Source organism: Lissotriton vulgaris, chromosome 6 (assembly GCF_964263255.1).
Source record: "Lissotriton vulgaris chromosome 6, aLisVul1.2, whole genome shotgun sequence".
NCBI lineage: Eukaryota > Metazoa > Chordata > Amphibia > Caudata > Salamandridae > Lissotriton > Lissotriton vulgaris.
This window is the reverse complement of record NC_141694.1, coordinates 1,253,873,968-1,253,895,817: the sequence shown is the minus strand read 5'-3', so window position 1 is coordinate 1,253,895,817 and position 21,850 is coordinate 1,253,873,968. Positions and strand designations below refer to the sequence as shown.

Below are 21,850 nucleotides of genomic sequence, written 5' to 3'. Positions count from 1 at the left end.
GCCCATGATTAGAACTCTTAAGGGTGATGTCAAGTACAATCGTAACAATAAAACCAGCTGGTTATTGTTACTTTCTCAATATGGGGATTATAGAAAAAATAAAAATAATTTATACATTAAGAAAGTTGTGAACAAGTTTGTTTTTAACTCCTAGTGAGGCAGGAAGGCTAATAAAGTGAAGGAAGAAAAAATGACATGGTCTTGATTCAAAGTTTTACTTTTTTGACACAATGGATCTCCAAAAGCATTACTTTCTTCTATGTAGTGGTGCACTGACCACACAAAAAGGCAGTTTCTCCCAAGAAAACTGAAAATGAAAGGGTTTTAAAAAATAATGCACCAGTGTAAATAATTTCTGTAATTCCTTAGATTCCATCTGCATTACTGTGACCCTCATTATGAGTGACCTATCATAATTTGCTATTTTGCTGTGAGTCTAGGAAGGGCAAATAACAAGGACTCAAATTTTGGGAGCAATAACATATGGGTGTCACATTTCATTTACTGTACTTGTTTTTCCCCGGGCTTTTGAGGAAACACAGCAGAGCTGCCATATTCCTCCAAACCTCATGATTCCAATGAGACCTGTACCATCAGAATTATTGTGCCACTTGTAATGAAGGCCCAACTATAATATCCCTGGTGAAAAAAAGAGAAGACCCAGATAATGACCAATCAGATCTGGGCTCTAGGTCAGATGTTTTGAAAGCTACAGAAAAATCCAGATCTGAAAGACAAGCAGAGAATACCCCCAAACACAACATTTTCTCGCTAGACAACCACTTATGATTCTCTTCGATAATTCATTCAAACATACAGTAGATATTTCTGAGGGGTATATTTGCCCCAGACATACCTTTATCAGGCCAAAGGTGTTCTCTTTCGGCAGGCTTGCCTGGAGGTATAATACCTCTCGGAACACTCTTGGTAGTTCCAAAGCCAGCTGGTCTGAAGGAAGCAGAGTGGCCATTGAGCCAAGTGTAAGTAGCACCTGTTCACGTATCTACAGGAAGTAACACAAGAGAGAGTACATACCTCTGACCTCTGTATGTCTGAAGCAAGGGGACACTGATTGTTTTTGTATGGCAAAATACAAATACTTGTGGTGGAGATGCGTGTTTATGCATTGTCATAAAAAAAAAGTCATGGCATGGGTTAACTTGTACTCATATGCCTGCATTCAGGAAGTTCTTACCATAGTCAGAAGGTAACATTTATTTCCTAATTGAACACGTCACAGTTTCTTGTTTTATTTATCCCATGTTACAATCACTTTGCAGAGGAAGCCAGGTTGCCCCATACTTACAAGACCCACGCAATTTGATTTGCTTATATTTCCGGATTTAGGCCCACATCCATCAAAGGAAATCCCGATTGCAAACGGGCAGATTCTCAGGATCTGACCCTTTGCGCCCGTTATTTTTGCATTTGGGATGCACTTAAGGAATCGCAAATTGCGATGCCTTGAATGCAATGCAAGATGCTTTTTAACGGGGATTTGGGGGGGGGGGAGGGCGACCAGCGGGAGGTCTGCCCCCTTTGGGGTTTTTGGGCCGGGTGGCAGCCAGAGCCCATTGGTCTGGTTGGGCTCCATTGGGCTGGTGTTGGGCTTGTTGGGCTTGGAGTTGGGCTAGGTTTGGGCTTGGCAGTCAGAGCCCATTGGGCTAGTTGGATTCCATTGGGCTGGCGTTGGGCTTGTTGGGCTTGGGTTGGGCTAGTATTGGGCTTGGGGGTTTTATAACCGGCCATCTTGTGTCATTAGCCACCATTTTGGTGTTTGTGACACAACAGCAGCCCTTGACCCTTCCAGGTAGATCGCCCCTCCTCCGCACAGCACTGCCTGTGGCTCCCTGCCCAGCTGCCGCTGCTGAAGAAGTTCAAGGCCCTCCTCCACCTGTAGGGTAGCACCTGCGCCTCATCCCTGGTGGCCAATGGTAGGCCGTAGGTTTGCTCATCCTCCATTGTATTGCCTGTATCTTCTTTCATTGCTCCTGTTGTAGTGACTGCATTTTCATTGTTGTGTCTGTGACTGCTGTTGTCTGTCTCCCCTGCTGCCTGTACATGGTCTTTGCCCGCTCTCTCCCTCTGTTCCCCTCGCTGCCCCCGTGTCTCTCTGCCCGTTTTTTCCTTCTGCTCTCCTCACGGCCCCCGTGTCTCTCTCCCCGTGTTTGCCCTCTGTTGTTTAGCTGCCCCTGCATTTCTGTGACCTTTCTGCCTTCTGTGCCACTCTTTCCCCCCGTTTTTTGTGACCTTTCTGCCCTTTCTTGTGACCTTTTGCCTTCTGTGCCACTCGTTTACCCCGTTTTTCTGTGACCTTTTTACCCTTGTTGTAACCTTTGTGCCTCTGTGCCACTCGTTTCCCCCTGTTTTTTGTGAATTTTCTGCCCTTTCTTGTGACCTTTGTGCCCTCTGTGCCCCCCCGTTTTTTGTAACCTTTCTGCCCATTCTTGTGACCTTTGTGCCTCTGTGTCACTCGTTTCCCCCGATTTTTCAGACCTTTTTGCCCTTTCTTGTGACCTTTGTGCCTCTGTGCCACTCTTTTCCCCCATATTTTGTGACCTTTCTACCCTTTCGTTGTGACCTTTGTGCCTCTGTGCTACTCGTTCCCCTGTATATTTGTGACCTTTTGCCCTTTTTGTGACCTTTCTGCCTTCTGTGCCACTCGTTTCCCCTCAATTGTTGTGCCCTTTTGCCTTCTGTTTCCTTTGTCACTCCTCCCCGCTGCATCCCCTGCGGCCCCTCCCCCCGAGCTGCCCATTCGCTGCCCCCACCTCCCACCTCCCAGCTGCTCCTCCCTCCCACCTCCCCATATAGGCCGGTCGCTGCGCGGTGAGGAGAGCGACCCTTGACCTTTCCAGGCAGGTCGCTCCCCCTCCGCACAGCACCGCCTGTGCCTCCCTGCCCAGCTGCCGCTGCTGAGGAAGTTCGATGCCCTCCTCCACCCGCAGGCTACCACCTGCGCCTCATCCCGGGTGTCCAGTGGTAGGCCGTAGGTTTGCTCATCCTCCATTGTATTGCCTGTATTTTCTTTCATTGCTCCCGTTGTAGTGACTGCACTTTCATTGTTGTCTGTGACTGCTGTTGTCTGTCTCCCCCGCTGCCTGTATGTGGTCTGTGCCCGTTCTCTCCCTCTGTTCCCCTCGCTGCCCCTGTGTCTCTCTCCCCGGATTCCCTTCTGCTCCCCTCACTGCCCCGTGTCTCTCTGCCCGGTTTTTCCTTCTGTTCCCATCGCGGCCCCCGTGTCCCTCTGCCAGTTTTTGCCTTCTGTTGCTTAGCTGCCCCTGCATTTCTGTGACCTTTCTGCCTTCTGTGCCACTCGTTTCCCCCATTTTTTGTGACCTTTCTGCCCTTTCTTGTGACCTTTTGCCTTCTGTGCCACTCGTTTCCCCTCTTTTTTCTTCAACCTTTTTGCCCTTCTTGTGACCTTTTGCCTTCTGTGCCACTCGTTTCCCCCTGTATTCTTGTGACCTTTTTACCCTTTTTGTGACCTTTCTGCCCTCTGTTCCACTCGGTTCCCCCTCAATTGTTGTGCCCTTTTGACTTCTGTTTCCTTCGTCGGCCCTCACCTCCCCCGCTGCTGCGAACCCTGCGGCTCCGCCCCCTGACTGCCCATTCGCTGCCCCCGCCTCCCAGCTGCTCCACTTCCACCTCTCCATACATGCCACTGGTGCGTAGCAAGCCCATCTGCGCATGTCCGCGCCTAGACTGCGCCCATCGCCAGAACCCCTGGCCCCCGCACCCGCCATTATGACGGCCGCCACTACGACGCCAGCACTCTGCACGCTCTCAACCCTTGACGGACCCACAACTGCTTCAAGGCCGCCCCGAAACGCACACACGGTCCCTTCACCTGCCGGAACTGCAGCTACACCAGCCACAGAGCCGACGAACCACCCGGCATGAAAGACCTCAACCACCTCGGATGCATACTACTGAACACCCACTCCACACGCAAACACGCCGTCGAGCTCTGGGACCTGCTCAACACAACCTCCCCGGACGTCGCCTTCCTGACAGAGACCTTGTTGAACAACTCCTCCACACCCGACATCGCCATAGCCATCCCAGACGGCTACAAGATCACCCGCAGAGACCGCACCAACGGAGTCGGAGGAGGAATCGCCACTGTCCACAAGAACAGCATCAGGGTCTCGACTAGCACCAATGACGCGCTCAGCACCACCGAACACATGCATTTCCTGATCCACACAGACCCCAATTCCATGATCAGAGGCACCCTCGTCTACCGACCCACCGGACCCCGCCCCCAGTTCAGCGACTCCATTGCCGACTTCATCAGCACGCACGCCCTGACCTCCACCGACTACATCCTCCTCGGAGACCTGAACTTTCACCTTGAGAACAACAACAACAACAACCCCACAACCCTGATGGATAACCTCGCCAAACTCGGACTGAGACAACTCACCACAACACCCACCCACTCCGCCGGCCACACGCTCGACCCCGTCTTCTCCTCAAGCCCGCATGTCTCCATCAGCCACACCACTGAACTCCTCTGGACCGACCCCCGCTGCATCCACTTCACCTTCCAGAAACCAACCACACACCACCGCACCCAACAGATCCCCCGCCGCTGCTGGAGCAAAATCAGTAAATCACCGAAGGCCAACTACATGCAAACCTCACTCTCAGCCCCCCACCGAACCCTCCAACACCGACGTCGCTGCCCACAACCTCAGACGCTGGATAGAGGACTGCACCAACACCCTCGCCCCGCTGAAGAAACCCCCCCACTGAGACACCAGCAAGAGGGCCAGCTGGTTCACCGCAGAACTCCTAGATTCCAAGCAAGCCTTCAAGAAACTAGAGAAGAAATGGCACAGTGAACAAACTCCGGACAGCCACGCAGCACACAAGGACGCCATCCGCAACCACCACCACCTCATCAGGGCTGCCAAAAAGACCTCCTTCAAAGACCGCCTCTACAACAACGCACACAACAGCAAGGAGCTCTTCAACATCGTGAAGGAACTCTCCAACTCCAGCTCCAACACCAACGACATCCTGCCATCGCAAGCCCTGTGTGACTCCTTTCCCACCTTCTTCCACCGCAAGATAGCAGACATCCACGACAGCTTCAACACCCAGACATACCCAACTGACAGCAACACAACAGACCCTCTGCACACCAACAACCACATCCCCTTGCTAGCCTGGACCAGCGTGAGCGTTAATGACACCATCAAGACCATGGGCACAATCCACTCCGGCTCTCCGTCAGACCCATTCCCGCACCACGTCTTCAACAAAGCAGGCAGCTCCATCGCACCCCACCTACACAACGTCATCAATCTCTCCCTTGAGACCGCGACCTTCCCAGAGGCTGGAAACACGCCGAGATCAACACCCTACTTAAAAAACCCAAGGCAGACCCAAGAGACCTCAAGACCCATCTCTCTGCTACCCTTCCCGGCCAAGGTCATTGAGAAAATCGTTAACAGACAGCTAACCCGATACCTCGAAGAGAACAGACTCCTGGACCATTCCTAGTCAGGGTTCCGCATCAACCACAGCACTGAGACCACCCTCATCGCCGCCACCGAGACATCAGGACCCTGCTAGACAACGGGGATACTGCAGCACTCATCCTCCTAGACCTCTCCGCCGACTTCTACACCGTCTGCCACTGCACACTACGCAAATGGCTCCACGCCGCATGGATCCGAGACAAGGCTCTGGAATGGACTACCTCCTTCCTCTCCAGCAGAACCCAGAGCATCTGCCTACCCCCGTTCCGTTCCAAAGCCTCGGAGATCATCTGCGGTGTACCCCAAGGATCCTCCCTCAGCCCCACACTGTTCAACATTTACATGGCCCCCCTTGCAGACGTCGCCTGACAGCCTGACGTCAACATAATCTCCTACGCCGACGACACTCAACTGATCCTCTCCCTCACCAAGGACCTCATCACCGCCAAAGCCAACCTCCATGAAGGAATGAAGGCCGTCGCCGACTGGATGAAGATCAGCCGTCTGAAGCTGAACTCGGACAAGACGGAGGTCCTCATCCTCAGCTCCAACCCGTCAGCCTGGGACGACTCCTGGTGGCCAACGGCACTGGGGGCATCCCGACCCCCACCGACCACGCACGCAACCTGGGAATCATCCTCGACTCAACGCTTTCAATGACCAAGCAAGTCAACGCCGTCTCCTCCTCCAGCTGCAACAGCCTCCGCATGCTCTGCAAGATCTACAGATGGATCCCGACAGATACAAGAAAGACAGTCACCCAGGCCCTTGTCAGCAGCAGACTCAACTACGGAAACGCCCTCTACGCGGGAGCCCCGACCAAGCTCATCAATCGATTACAACGCATCCAAAACGCCTCAGCACGACTGATCCTTGATGTACCATGGCACGGCCACATCACCCCCCACCTGAGAAACCTGCACTGGCTCCCCGTCAACAAGAGGATATCCTTCAAGCTCCTCATCCACGCACATAAGGCCCTCCACAACACCAGCCCAGCCTACCTCAACAGACGGCTCTCCTTCTACTCCCCAACCGCCAGCTACGCTCCGCCGACCTCTCACTCGCCACCGTCCCGCGCATCCGGAGAACAGCCACTGCCGGGAGATCCTTCTCCCACCTCGCCGCCAAGACATAGAACACCCTCCCACTGAGCCTTCGACAGACCCAAGACCTGCTGACCTTCAGGAGGACACTGAAGACCTGGCTGTTCGATCAGTAGCGGCCCCCACCTCCTCCCCCAGCACCTTGAGACCCTCGCAGGTATGTAGTGCGCTTAACAAATGACTGATTGAACAGCCGGTCACGGAGGACACTGGGCAGTTTAGCTTTGTTGACTTTCGCTTTGTTTATCTTTGTGGTGGGTGTGGTGGCATTCTGATGTGCGTTTCTCGGTGATAGTGGCAGCGGGAGCCTTTGGTCACCAGCTGTGAGGGACGGTGCATGGTGTCAGCAAGGAGATCTGAGGAGCGCCTCTGCACAGGGCCCATTGACGGAGACGGATAGCGCGCTTGGAGGATCCGAGTGTCCTAGAGGCCATCCGCCTCTTCGAGGATACGGACCACTCTGACATGCTGCGGCCCGACGTGAAGGTGAGACCCTCTAGGAGCGCAGCGAGTGGCAATCGCCTGTCAAACGCCCGCGGGGTGGGAAGCGGGGCACTGTTGCGAGGCCTACCTTGGTGTTTAGGTAGGGAGCAGCACGGCCCAGGGAGGGGCAGGGGATGCAGGGTGAAGCGGGCGAGGGGGGGTGGCGCCCACAAGCGGAAACGTGGCAATAAGAGAGGTGCGGTGGTCCCAGAACAGGGGTGGAGCGTGGGGGGACGCGCCTGCCCCGGAGAACAGCGGGGGGGTCTTCCCCCTTGCTTATTGACAGCACGGTGGAGGGGGAAGGGGCAGGGGAGGGGGCATGGGGGGACATGGGGCATTAGAGGGTCCGAGAGAGGATGCCAGGGGCATGGGGGTACAGGCCAGGTCGCGGAGTTTTGGTGTGGGGGAGGGGTCAAGTGGGAGAGAGGCGGGGGATCCCCAAGAATATCAGGTTGAGGGAGACGCCGGGTGACGGGTGATGGGAGAGGCAGGGGGGAGGCAAGGATTTTCCACATTGGGGTCCATGCCGGCTTTGGACGTGGGGGAGCGGCGGGGGAGCGGCAGGGGAGGGCGTCTGAGGACTGGCACAATCGGTGGCCGGCCGCTGGAGCCTGGGGGAAGCCGGTGGGATTGTCGGGTGTCGTGGGGGGTGCATGGGTGCCGGGGGGGGCCAGGGGGGAGGCATGGTCCGCCGGGAGCTGGAGTCCTTGGTATGGAGTGACGGGGAGAAAAGTGCAGGCGGTTGGGGGTGGGGGCGCTCAGGGGAGTGAGCCTGGGGCTTGGCGGTCTACCCAGTCGCGGTGCAGGGCCATTCGTCTGGTGCGGTGGGGGTTGGGGGGGATTGGGGGCCCCTGGGGGGACGCTGGTGGGTTTGACAGCTTAGGGGACAGGTTTAACCCCGGCATGTTGGACTCCACCTCTTTCTTTCAGCAGGACTGTATGGTGAGGTGCTCGGGAGGATGGGCCGGCTCTGCCTCATGCGGGCGGTTGTGCTCCCCTGAGGGACCTGACGGTAGCGTCCTATAGGAGGCGGGCAGTAAGTCCCCGCCAACCCCACCCCGACGGGTCAATGCAGCCACCGGGGCACGGGGGCGGGGGTCCGTCAGTTCAGATCAGGACCAGGAGGAGTGGAGCACAGGGCAGAGGGGAGAGAGTTTGGATTTGGGTTACCTGCTCAGCTCATGTAGAGAGCTGGCAGGGCTGAGCAGGCTGGACCCCTCAGAGGGCAGCCTATGGCAAGAACGCATGGGGCTAACAGGGCTGGAGTCCGAGGTGGATGGCCTGTCCCAGTTGGATTACATGTAGGGAGCGGGTAGGGCTGAGCAGGCTGGAGCCCGCGGAGGGCGGCCTATGGCAAGAACGCATGGGGCTAATAGGGCTGGAGTCCGAGGTGGACGGCCCATCACAGTTGGATTATGATGAGGAGAGTGTGGTGGAAGGAGAAATATTGTAGCAGAGACGGGGAAGGTTTAGGATGGGGGGATTGGAGTAATGCTGTTCCTAGTTGCTTGCAGGGTACGCGAAAGAGACCCGAGTGACAGCCCCCCTGCTCAACTGGTTAGGTGGCGGGATCCAGTGTGGACGCAACCTTGACGCCAGGTAAGTCACGCAGGACAAGGTCTCGGTCGGCACGGATGCGGGGGGAGGAAGAGGGGTGCGTTTGAAAAAAGGAACTTACGTGCGGGACACAGGGGTGGGGCCGTACGAGACGGGTCTAGGTGCGATGGGGCCACAGGCGGATGGGGGCATACCCAAGGAGGGCAAGTAGGGTAAGGAAGGTAAGCAGAGTCATGAGGTCCCGGTGCACAAGCAAGCTGCCGTATATGGGCATTTCGAATCCCTTGGGGGCAAACCTGTCGTTGGCCACCAAAGAGAAGATATGGAAAGGGGAGTACGTGGATATCTTAAAGCTCCTGTATCATGAGCTGACGGCAAAGGAGGGGTCTAAGGAGGAGGAGCTGGAGTTGGCTAAGCGCCCAAGGGTGCCCCTGAACATTGAAAATTGGCCGGCTGGTTTCTTGATTTTTGCCAGTGTGTACTGCGAAAAGTACCCGGACCGGTCTGTTGTGCTGTTTAAATACATGGACATGATCCTTCGGGCGCAGGTCATGTACGGGCATTAAGCATGGTCGCACTATGACGAAGAGTTTAGAGCGCGCTTGGCCTGGGACCCGGAGGCAAAACGGGGGGAAATCGATTCAGATCCACACCAGCAGACATTGGGATGGGGTAACGTTTGGCAAAATGATATTCACCGGCAGCAGTTTACAGCTCGCGCCTCGCCCCTTTCAGGTGGGGTGGGGCAGGGAGGGAATACGGTCAGTGCCACAGTGGGAGTGTGTTAGGACTACAACAAGGGCGCTTGTGCAAGATAATATTGCAGGTTCCGGCGCGAATGCTCCAAATGCGCAGGGCGGTACCCAGTGGTGCAATGCTGGGGGACAGGAGGCGGCAATCAGGGTCAGCAGTCCGCGCCGTCAGGGCAACAGTCGGGGGCAGGGGAGGTAGGGGAGGACAGGGGTCTCTGGGGAAAGGCTCATACGCCAGTTAAACAGGACCGGCAGGAAACCTTCTTGGCGTCTTATCCACGGACCGAAGACACAGGACTGCTCCGGCAGGGGTTTCGGGAGGGTTTCCGGCTGGGGTACGAGGGTCCGAGAGCTGCCAGATGGGCCGAAAAGCTAAAATCTGTCAGCACACACAGCGGTGGTACTGGATAAACTGGGAAAGGAAGTCTGGGAAGGGCGGATGGCGGGCCTTTTCAAGTGACCCTTATTCGGGACCTGATTATCTCCCCTATCGGAGTGGTACCGAAGAAGGAGCCTGGACAGTATCGGCTGATTCAGCATCTGTCATGACCGGAGGGGGCGTCGGTCAATGATTACATAGCGGCCGATTTGTCGTCGGTTTCTTACTCCTCCATGGACGTGGCAAGGCGGCTGGTTGTGACGGTAGGGACAGGCGCCCTCATGGCAAAATGCGACATCAAGTCAGCTTTTCGGCTGCTACGGGTACACCCGGAGGATTTTCAACTATTGAAGATTCAGTCCGAGGGGTTCATCTTCGTGGACAAAGCTTTGCCCATGGGGTGTTTCATCTCTTGCGCTTTGTTTGAACGGTTCAGCTCCTTTTGCAGTGGCTTTTTTCGTGGCACACAGGCAAAGAGACGGTGACGCACTACCTGGATGACTTTTTCCTGATGGGACTGCCTCGTTCGGTGGACTGCCAGCAGCAGCTGGACAGTTTTACAGAGCTCATGGGCTACCTGGGTGTGCCCCTGGCACCAGAGAAGACACAAGGTCCAAGCACGGGGCTGTCATTTCTGGGTATTGAACTAAACTCTGTGGAGACCTGTTTGCTGGGAGATAAGAAGGTGCACATGCTGCTGTTGATTGACACCATGTTGGCTAAGTAGAAGGTAACGGTACGGGAAGTGCAGGTTCTCTTAGGGCACTTGAACTTTGCTTGCCGGGTGGTGCGAGCGGGGCAAACCTTTTGCAGACATCTGGGCGTGTCCCTGTCCGCTTTGACACTACAGCACCATCATCTGCGCATGTCGGCGGGTACGAAGGAAGACCTGCGCATGTGCAGTGCGTTATTGGAATGGTTTAATGGTATTCCCATGGCCCCCCCGGAGGAGTGGGAATGGGACGCGACCATCTCCTTGGACACGGCGGGGGTAGGTGGTTTTGGACTGTATTGGCAGGGGAAGTGGTGCGCTAAGGTTTGGCCCCCACAGTGGCAGAACGGGGGAAGGAGCATTGCATTTTTGGAACGGTTTCCCCTGGTGGTGGCGGTGACGGTGTGGGCAGGGGAGCTGGCACACAAAAAGGTGATTTTTAAGGTGGATAACATGTCGGTGGTACATGTCGTGAATAAGCAGTCGGCCAGGGACCCACAGGTGCTCAAGTTGTTTAGGGTATTTGTGCTGCAATGTTTGGAACATGACATTTTATTTCAAGCCCGGCATGTGCCGGGGGTGGACAATGACATTGCGGATGCTTTGTCTCGTTCACAGTGGTAGAGGTTCCATGGGCTAGCCACTGAGGCGGACGATTGCAAGATGCCGGTGCCGACAGGGATGTGATCAGTAGGAGAGAAAGAGTTGCTCAACTGGTAAGAGGGTCAGTGCCTGTTTCAGCGTAGAGGGCGTACGAGCAGGCTTGGTGGGACTTTTTGGACAGTGGGGCGACGCAGCTAGACAGTCGTGGGGTGAGGGGTGAGCAGGCGGTGAACTTCATTTTGGCAACGATGGACAAAGGAATGTCCGAGGTCACGATTGCGGCCAAGCAGTCGGCCATAGCATTCATGAGGAGAAAATTGTGGTGAGGCTATGCACCGTCGGCGGGTGAACTGGATGCACGTTTATTGGAAGGATGGGCGCGGGAACGAGGTGCCAATGCCTTACAGTGCCACCTGTTACGGCGGGGATTCTTGTCGGCTTGATAAGGCTCATGCCGGAGATTTGCCACAACAGAGAGGAAGCTATTCTGTTTTCCACGCTAATGTTGTGGATGTATTTCGGAGCTTTTCTGGTGTCAGAGCCCCTGGGAACAAGAGTGAAACAGGGGGTACGGTGGGGGGAGGTGGAGTTGCGGACCGTGGAGGTGGCGGTTTATTTGCGGCGCTCGAAAACTGATCAACGGGGAGTGGGGAAGTGGGTTGTCATGGGACGCGTGGCGGATAGGGCGGTGTGCCCCGTAGAGTGGGGTGAGATGCTGGCGTCCAGGGCGAGTGATGAGGCGGGTGAGGTTTTTCGACGGGCCGAGGATAGCCGGGTGTCAGCGGCGCAACTACTTTGGGTTCTGCGGCACACCCTTCGCGCTATGGGTGAGATCACCAGACTGCTTGGGACGCACTCCTTTCGTATAGGCGCAACAACAGACGCAGCAAAGAAGGGGTGGGGGAGGGAGGATTTAATGCAGCTGGGGTGCTGGAAATCGGACTGTTATAAGACATACATCAGGATGCGGGGTTTCAGGGAGGAGTAGGCTTGATTTGTTGTCGCTTGTCTCACATATGTGTCTTTTCAGGGGCGGAGGCGGGACCGACCATAGCAGGATTTTCCATCCTCATCTTAGGACACTCTTTCATGAAACAAGCGGAGCGATATGAATGGGACAAGACCAGGAATTTGAATCTAGCATTGGATCCTAGGCTTTTCGTTGTTACTGACAAGGGAAGGGGGGCATGAGGTGGCATGAGTTAATTCCAGCGCTGAGTAAGGTAGTTAAGGGGGGAGTTTGCCCGGATGTTCTGGTTATTCATTTAGGGGAAAAGGCTTGGTGTTGCTGAAACAAATGAAGCAGGATTTGCTGGAGATTCAGCGGCAATGGTCTGTTTGTCATATGATATGGTCTGAGTTTATACCGAAGAGATGTTGGAGAGGGGCTGAACGGCCGGCGGCCATAGAAAGGGCGCGAAGGAAGATTTATAGGGTCATGAGAGTTTTTTGCGACAAAGAAAAGTTTGGAAGGAGGGAACATCCGGAGCTGTGCTATGCGGCAGTGTATTTCTTCAGGGAAGATGGTTTGCATCTGTCCCGCTATGGCATGGAATTGTATATAGTGCAGTTGAAGAAGGCTTTGGACCGAGCAATAGGGGTGTGCAGATACCCGAAGTGTCAGGAGTCCTAGTGGGGGGGTCGGAAAGCTGCCGGGGTCCACTTTCCGGGTCTCTTTTTTCCTGGTCAGTTGTGGTATAATGATGTATAGTTACAGTTATGAAAGAACATAAGAAGTTTACCTAGTTAGGTAGTTGTAGAAAGGTTAGGAAATTGCAAGTTGTGTTTATAATTCTTGCAGGGGGAACACGTTTAGGGGAGGGGCTGGAGGATAAAGTATGAAGACAATATTTAGTTAGGTTTAGGTTTGTACGGCACAGGCCAAGGGAACTTGTATGTAAGGTGCACCTGTTTCCAATAAAGCTGCATTTTTCACACCATCAAGCTAGTCTGTGGTCTGTGCTGCCCCCCTTTTTGGCCCAATAGGGCGTTGGGGGTGGTGGCCGGCCTACGAGTGGTCTGTCCCCCCGGGGGGTTTTGGGCCGGGGGCAGCCAGAGCTAATTGGGCTGGTAGGGCTCCATTGGGCTGGCGTTGGGCTTGTTGAGCTCGGGTTGGGCTAGTTTTGGGCTTGGGCGTTTTATAACCGGCCATCTTGTGTCACTAGCCACCATTTTGGTGTTTGTGACACAACAGCCGGTCAGGGAGGACACTGGGCAGTTTAGCTTTGTCCTACCCTCCCTCCCTAAAGAACGAGCTTCCAGCTGTTTTTTGCGGGGTTTGTTGTTGGATAGCTCATTACTTTTTCAGCTAGGTAGTTTTCTTGGGAGCAGGTGCATCGGGGGAAGTTTGTATTGGGGTTGTCGCTGGAACAGGTGCTGGTGTGGTGCGCTATGTTTCTTTGGGGCGTTTTTCCTAGGTCAGTTGTGGTATAATGATGTATAGTTACAGTTATGAAAGAACATAAGAAGTTTACCTAGTTAGGTAGTTGTAGAAAGGTTAATAAATTGCAAGTTGTGTTTATAATTGTTGCAGGGTGGAACATGTTTAGGGGAGGGGGTTGGGGGTAAAGTAGGAAGTGAGGTTTAGTTTTGTACGGCACAGGCCAAGGGAACTTGTATGTAAGGTGCACCTGTTTCCAATAAAACGGCCTTTTTCACACCAACAAGCTAGTCTGTGGTGTGTGCTGCCCCCCTTTTTGGCCCAAAATAGCGATTTTGCTATTTGGGTCCGCTAGTTACAGAGAAATTATACCAGACGGTAAATAGCGAAAACTTTGAAAAATGCACTAAAGTGCATTTTTCAAAGTTGTAGGTTGCACACACATACATGTCCTTGGGGCATGTGTGTGAGCAACATGTGTGCACAGATCAACTTCAGGGGTGCAACAGGGTGTCCTTTTGACACCCTTGAAATTGCATGCGCAATTTCCCATTCATTCCCATGGGTCTGTAGGCCCATAGGAATGAATGGGAAGCCATTCCTTAATTGCGACTCGCAATTTGCAAGTAGCAATTAAGGAATGTTTAGAAATCGCTATTTTTATAGCAATTCCTACATGCATAGGCTTTTGTGATTCCTTAATTGCAATTCCTTAATAATCGCAAATAAGGAATCGCAAAAGCCTACCTTGATGCATGTCCCAGTTAAAGTCTTACTTTCTGGTAATGGTTAAATAGTATTGTGACAACTTCTACACAAGAAAGACAGCATGGCATATGCCTATGAGTAAATTCAGAAGTGATGGGCAGAATGGATTAACCTAAACCATTTGTACTTTTGGTTCAATTCTAATCCATCACTCTTTTACTCAGTTTGCCACTACAGATAATGATCAACAGTTTGTAAATCAGCCTCGGTCCTTCTACAATAGGAACATTCCATTTGAAGCTAGTATGTTTGCACTGTATGTGAGTATATGCAAATTCAGACCAATGTATAGCTGACTGGGCCGCTCTGCATTTGGCCTATGGCACAATGGACTAGGGCATCCCCATTTTGATGCAGCCATCATGATAAGCACTTAGGCCGTCTCACTTAGAAAAAAAGTGATGAATGGAGTGCTAGATTTAATCTAAACCATTGGTAATTAATTGGGGTTGAATTCAAGTCCAAAGTCTTTTGTTGACTTTGCTACTAAAGACAGACAGTGACCAACCGCATGGTATCAGTCTGAGCCATCTTCCAGTAGTAGCAGCCAAGACCTGTTTAGTGTTTCTCAGTGAAGCACCATAGATGCTCACTCAGTGACAGCTGCATGCTATTTATTACCACTGTTCATGCAGAGAGAGGGGCATCATGATCCTCACAAGGCTCCATCGTTTGTGAATCATGGCCCCTTCCTCAAATGATCCATGGTGATAAAAGCGATATGACATTTGGCACTTTTGCACATTTCTGTAAAGTATGTGGTACTGGTGTCTCAGTAGATAATAGTAGCATGCTTTGTCTCTCTCAAGAATCCATTCTGACTTGAAAACTTACCTTGCACTTTTCCTTGGTGTTCATGCACGGTATGTCAAGATAGACCTTGCAGATAACATAGCCCTTCAAATATTGCGGAACAAGCTTTGCTTCTGTGCTCCGGGCAAATGCCCAAGTTAAGGATTCAAAGGCTGCAGAGAAAATACAAATCAGTTCTGTCCAAAAGCCCACTTATGCTCTCTCTATACACACCCTTAACCCTACCAACTTTCCCCTTCCCCAGAATACATGCTTGTGGTTCATAAAAATCAAGGGGAGGGTGGGCAGTTTTTTAATGACTTTTGACACATTCTAATACCTCAGCTGTTGCTCAAAATAATACAGAGCATATCAATTTTACATACAATGTACAGAATCTGTCCATTTTATGAAGAAAAGCGAAATAATTTCTCAGAGATGAATTCAACACCCAGAAGATTTTGGTAAAATTCTCAGACAATCTCTGCGGCTGTTGATTAAAATGATACATATAATTATATCAAATTATCCCTGGCTTTTTCTGAAAAATTGCAAGTATTCTTGTAGTGGGTACTCTCTCCATCCCGTTTCAGAGAAGCTTCCTAATACTAGTTTATACTTACCACGGCAGAAATACCAACAGTGAGTGAAAGTTCTTGCTTTCTTCATGATGGGTAGAAAGCGTTCAAGGATTAAACCCTCAGAATACTTCATTGTGGACACTGTGAGGTGACAACAAAAAACACAGCTCAGACTGGTTGCATAGTGGAGGCAAAAGCCTGTGGTGCCCGGGTGTACACAGGTGCCACAGTAGAGATGGGAGTCCTGTAGTGCCCTTCAAACTGAAACATACCACAAATAGACATTAGGACTGGGATGTACTTTGAACTGAATGGTTTGCGTTGCTCCCTGGGCGGAAGGAAGTCTCAAATTGCACTCTTTTACATTTCAATAAATTATTCACTCTTTTAAATTATTTTCCAAATCAATTTTATTATTTGCTGCTTTTTATTCCATTGTGTCATATTACTTTCTTCAGTAATACAAAGATGTGTTCTTTTTATACTTTAATGCCTTATCATGCCCAAAGGAGTGCAATTGGTGACCCCCTCCCGCCCAGGGAGCAACGGAAAACATTCATTGAATTCATCCTCATACTCAGGAGGATTTACCAATTTGCACCAACGACCATAACACCAACTGAAATAACATAAGTACATGGGAGTGCTATGGTCCTTCCCCATTTGGATCCAATATATGTACTTTGAACTGACATGGGTGGGACAATATAAAGGGAGAGCCTTGGGGTGTACATTGAAGTGAGATGGGCGGCCCAACAGAGAGACGGTGCAGCCTTTGAGCTTCCTTTGATCTGACACAGGCGGCACACAAAGATTTAGAAGAGTATTTGCTTAGGTCCTTTCTGGAGACTGGCTGTGTTTCCTTGTAGGAGATTCTGGGAAAAAGACAGCCAATTCCCTGAGAGTCAAAGTCTAAAAGGAGTATCTTTTTATTCTGTGATCTCACAGTAGTATCTGGCTACTAGTATTTCAAGTACAAGAGGCCATACTTGTTAGAAGGGTTGCTCATGAATTCCCTAGGCCCTGAACCTGGGAGCACAAATTTCCCCAAAACTAGAGTCAGAAAGTAAAACTGAAGTGGAAGGGGGAGGGGGTAACGAGTAACAATGATATCACAGAGAGAGTACCAAATATGCGGAGTAAAATTCTGCCAGAAATTGTATGGATCAGTAACTTAATCTAAAATGTTCAAGTGAGACAAGTAAAGAAAAGTACTAAGTGGAAAAGCTGAAGCTGAGAACCAGATTGGATTATACATTTCCGAGAAGCAGGCAGTAAGCAGACTGACGGCCCAACAGTCTTTATCTGCTGTTAAACCCTATGGTTCTAAGCTTAACTGCCAGAACTACTGATGTTGAAATTTCACAGTGCTGTACTCTCCTAACCGGAGACCCATGTCTGTAGCTATCACTACCCCATTGTGCTTTGAATATTGTCTATCTTGGATTGTGTGATCATTGTACCAATAGTGTCCAACAGAACTTAATCCATTTCCCACTTCACTTAGCATGGTCTTCCCTGATGCAAGGATCTCTCAAATGCCAGGCAACTTACCGTGACCGTAAATGACTTGTTTGAGGCATAACGCAACATATGGATGTGGGATGGTCTCCATGTCAAAAAGATCCAGGATGTTCCTAAGTACCACGCTGGGAAGCCAGCGAGCAAGCTCCACCATCACTCTGCATCCAACTTTCTCCACGTCTGTGAACTCAGACAGCTGTTCAAGATTATGGGAGATCAGTTAGCAATGAAGACCGACTACTTTTAAAAAAAAAACAATCCTTAGTATCAAACCGGCAGACCATAATCTTTAATTCTGTAGAATGTAATATCTAAACTTGAGGCTGGGAACATAGCTGTTGTCAAATACTAAGAGGGAGAATTTCAAACCTTTTGCGCCACAAAAGAGGTGTTAACCAGCGTGAATACTTTTTTTTGCTATTTTCTTTCCAGCGCAAAACTTGATTTGTGCTGGAAACCACCCTATAAGTAGCGCAAATCAGCGCAAAGCTCCGCTTTGCGTTACTGTGCACTGAGGGGGCATTACATGAGTGGTACATGGGTGTTCCCATGCAACCACCCAAGCCTTCTGATGCAAAACCATATTTACAAAGATTTGTAAACATGGTTTTGCACCAAAAGTTAACACCCCTTCAAAGGAGGCGCTAACAGGAGAAATGCTCTCATTTCTCTACGCTTTTCCAACTTTCCATGCATGCTGCACATATGCAAAGTGGGAAAAGCTTTGCATCATGCCTAGCATAGTATTTTGTACAGGAAGGGTACCCTTTCTGTACAAAACGTATGCTACACTCATGCACGCACCATAGCGCTGCAGCGCTAAGGTGTGTGCATGGTGCACAGCTGCTGAAATTAGCGCCGGCACAAGGGAAAGGGGGTAGAGAGCCCCTCTCCTGCTCCCTTTCTGTCATGCAACGTAGTGCAGCCTCGCTGCGGGCTGCTCTGCGTGACTTTATAAAGAGATCCCCCTAACTGCAGTGCCAAAAATCCCTGAGTATGATGTCTATGACTACAGTTGGGAGACCGTGAGTTCAAGATCCATCATCAGTAAACCTTGAATACAGTGACAGAAGGTAGAAGGCCTGAGTAGCCCAAGGCCCAAAGCATGTATGTGTGTGCTGCATGGAGTAACTGCACTGCAATACTGAAATGAGTGCAGTGTGTCTTTGAAGATAGATGGTCTATGCAGACCAAAGCACATACCATTTATGTGTATGTTGCATGGAGTAACGCATTGCAGCGATGAGCACTTAGGATATTATTTAATAAGATGTTTCACAGGTGCACTCAAAGCATACCACAAAATTACTCAGATCAAGTGTTTACACATCACTTAGTAAATGCTAAGTGCCTGAGTGCTGAGGAAGGAACATCATAAAATCTAGGAATATTATATAATCTACCTGCGAATCAAGACATTTGCCTTTTTAGGTTTAAAGTATTTTATTGAAGCAGGGTAAAGAAGGAAACAACAAGGACATGAAAAAGAAAAACCACAGGTGCCCCACAATCAATGCGTACGGTACATTAGATACATCAAAGCATTTCTGTCTCCTCAATGGGCACCATTCAGCATGGAAATACAGCTTGCGCGCCTGTGGTTAAAGACAAAAAGGAAAAAGGGGGGGGGGGGGGAAGGGGGGGGGAGGGGAAAAAGGAAAAAAGGGGGGGAGAAAGGGTGGGGAAACAACCCTGCTCCATATCCTACCCAACCAACAAACCCCCCAACTACAGCACCCAAACCCACCCCCTGCACTGTGCCAATGACCATCTGCTCTCCCCTCGTAGCGACCCTCCGGTGGACTCCGCTACTAGACGCCAACTCCAACCAATCAAACAGGCGGATCCGGCGGCGGTGTCAGCCGTAACAGCCTGAGATACCTCGGGCAGGTGATCTCCCTGAACTCAGAACACAACAGACCATGGAAAGGCGCCCACAGCTCCTCAAAAGCATCTACATCCCCCACTGCCACTAAGGACATTTTCTCCATGCCAAGAACATGCCACAATCTATGCAGCCAGCCGACAACAGAGGGGAGTGTGGTGGAGCGCCAGTGTATGAGAATGTTTTGCACCGCTGACCCCAGAGCTATCGCAATCTGTCTACCCCTTCTAGACCTGAGGGGGTACATCAACCCATTCGGCAATCCCAATAGGACATAGGCAGGGAACCGTGGCAGCTCTATCTCGAAACATTTGTCAACCTCGCTAAGGACCTCCTCCCAGTAAGAAGCCAAAAGGGGACAATCCCACAAAATATGTGTAAGCGTGCCAGTTTGGCCACAGTTACGCCAGCACGTCCCTGGTATTGACCTATCCATCTCATGTAATTTCTCAGGAGTGCGATACCAATAGGTCGAAATTTTGGTGAAGGTCTCCGTGAGCCCCGTGTGATAGGCAGAGTGGCGTGAGCGGTAGGAGATGTGGTCCCATTCTGTATGACTCAACACTCATCCGAGCTCCCGGTCCCAGCGCTCCCGACCCGGGTTGTGAATGTGAAAGGGGGGGGGGGCTGCAGCATCTTGTACAAGTCGGAAATAAGCTTAGCGTCCGATGTGCGAGTGACTAACCAGCGCTCGTACACCGTGATCTCCCGATCAGCCCTTTCGCGCACGTGGGACTGTAGCGCGCCTGCATATACCGCATGCGCTCCGTCTCAGGGAGGCCATAATCCCGCCGCAAGTCCTGGAAGGGGATGACACCCTCAGGGCCATACAGGTGATACAAAGTGCAACAGCGGGCCGCCCGCCAGCAGTCGTAAGCACCAGGTTCAGTTCCCGGACCAAAGTCCGGATTGCCAATTAGCGGCATGAAGGGAGAGGGAAAGGTAGTGAGTTCATGCCTAGTGGCCACTGAGTCCCACACCCGGAGTGGGACACGCGTCACAAAAGAGGCATAAAGGTTAGGGGGTCGATGGGCCCGTCGCAAGAATGGCACCTCCTGTAGCGTTCTGCCTGCTACCGCCTGGTCCTGAAACAGCCAGTGTTTGTCTGACTCCCACTGGCTCCACTCCACCAGATAGCGAAGTGGGGCGGCCTGGAAATATTTCCGTAAGTCTGGAATCCCTAGCCCTCCAGATTCAGGCGCCAGCGTAGCAATGTTCCTTTTAATCCGTGGTCTTCGGCCCTGCCACACAAAACGCGCAATGGCCAACTGAGTCTCCGCGAGCCATCCCGCGGGGGGTTGCAACGGCAGTGCCCTGAACAGGTACAGCACCTGGGGTAGAAGGGTCATCTTCACTGCGGCCACCCTACCCAGCAGCGACAACGTGCCCTTATCCCACCGAGCCAGTTCCTCCCTAATTTTCGTGCTCAAAGCCGCATAATTGGCCGTGACCATCGCTGGGAGTGAGGGTGCTAACAGGATCCCCAGGTACGGAATCCGGTCCCCGGACCAGCTCAAAGGGAAAAGCCTCTGTAGTTCCGCCCTGGTGGCGCCGGTCAGCGAAATATCGAGGGCAGCAGATTTCCCGAGGTTCACCCGAAAGCCCGCCACCGCGGCGAAAAGGTCCAATTCCGCGATACAAGCCGGCAGCGACCTCCATGGGTCATCGAGCGTCAAAATGACGTCGTCCGCATAGAGGCTAATCGCGTGGTGAAATTCTACCATCTTGACCCCGATAATATCGGGGTTCTGTCGAACCCTTTGAGCAAACGACTCCATATAAAGAGCAAAAAGCAAAGGGGACAGCGGACATCCCTGTCGTGTTCCCCCTTCTATAGGAAAGGGTCGGGAGCTGCCTCCGTTCACTCGGACCACCGCGGACGGAAACCGGTAGCAGTTAAAAATCAGGTGCCGGAACTTCTCGCCTACCCCGAACTTGCCCAGGACCTTCTCTAGGTAGGGCCAGTGCACTCTGTCAAAAGCCTTCTCCGCGTCGATGGAAAGGAGCATTCTTTCCCCGGGGATCCTGGAGGCCTTCTCAAGAATATGAGTCACCCTCTTCGTGTTGTCCACCGTCTGCCTGCCAGGCACGAAGCCGGCTTGATCCGAGTCGAACATGCCCGGGAGATGAAGCGCCAAACGTGCCGCCAGTATGCTAGTGAACACTTTCAGGTCCACGTTCAGTAGCGAGATAGGACGGTAGGATCCACAGGCAGTCCGGTCCTTGCCCGGTTTCGGGATCACGGAGACCGTGGCCTGGAGAAATTCGGGGGGGATGGCGCCCGGCTCCGAGAATGTGTTGAAGAGGCGTGTCAACAAAGGCGCCAGCACCTGACAGAAGGTCTTATAAAAAAGGGGGATGAAGCCATCCGTGCCTGGGGCCTTACCCGGTTTAATCCGGGAGATCGCCGTGACCACCTCCTCGATACGGATCTCCCGCTCCAGATACTGGGCCTGATCTGGCGTCAACGACGGGAGCGGCACCGACTCCAGATAGTCCGCCTCTGCCTGGGCGGAGGGGGCCTCGCCAGTGTAGAGGTCAGCGTAAAAACTACGGAAAACGTCCGCAATTTGCTCGTCTTCCGTGACTGAACCTCCGGCAGGGGTAACCAGCTCCTTCACCCAGTGCTGTTGGTGTTGCACTCTAAGCTTGTTGGCCAAGAGCCGTCCGCACCTGTCGCCACCGGTGTAATACTTGTGCTTCAGACGAAGCGTCGCGTACTCAGCCCGGTCCATGTCGAGGGCAGACAAGAGTTTCCTGGCGGCTTTCAGTTGTCTCCAGACCCTGGGGGCTCCCGTCCTAAGATAGACCTGCTCCAGCTCCCGCACCTGTCGGG

At 52.2% G+C, this 21,850-nt stretch overlaps 1 protein-coding gene across 1 annotated transcript in view; it reads right to left on the bottom strand.

The window, feature by feature from the left end:
- Positions 1-17,283, bottom strand: part of LOC147708714 (uncharacterized) — a 260,037-nt gene extending 242,754 nt beyond the window's left edge. Inside the window, exons 1-4 of the mRNA XM_086925764.1 lie at positions 17,160-17,283; positions 15,648-15,746; positions 15,067-15,197; positions 857-1,003 (exon numbers count right to left, since the gene is read on the bottom strand). Of these exons, the coding sequence (XP_086781890.1) occupies positions 857-1,003; positions 15,067-15,197; positions 15,648-15,746; positions 17,160-17,283 (501 nt within the window). The remainder of the gene's footprint in view (positions 1-856; positions 1,004-15,066; positions 15,198-15,647; positions 15,747-17,159) is intronic.
- Between the last annotated feature and the right edge of the window lie 4,567 nt (positions 17,284-21,850).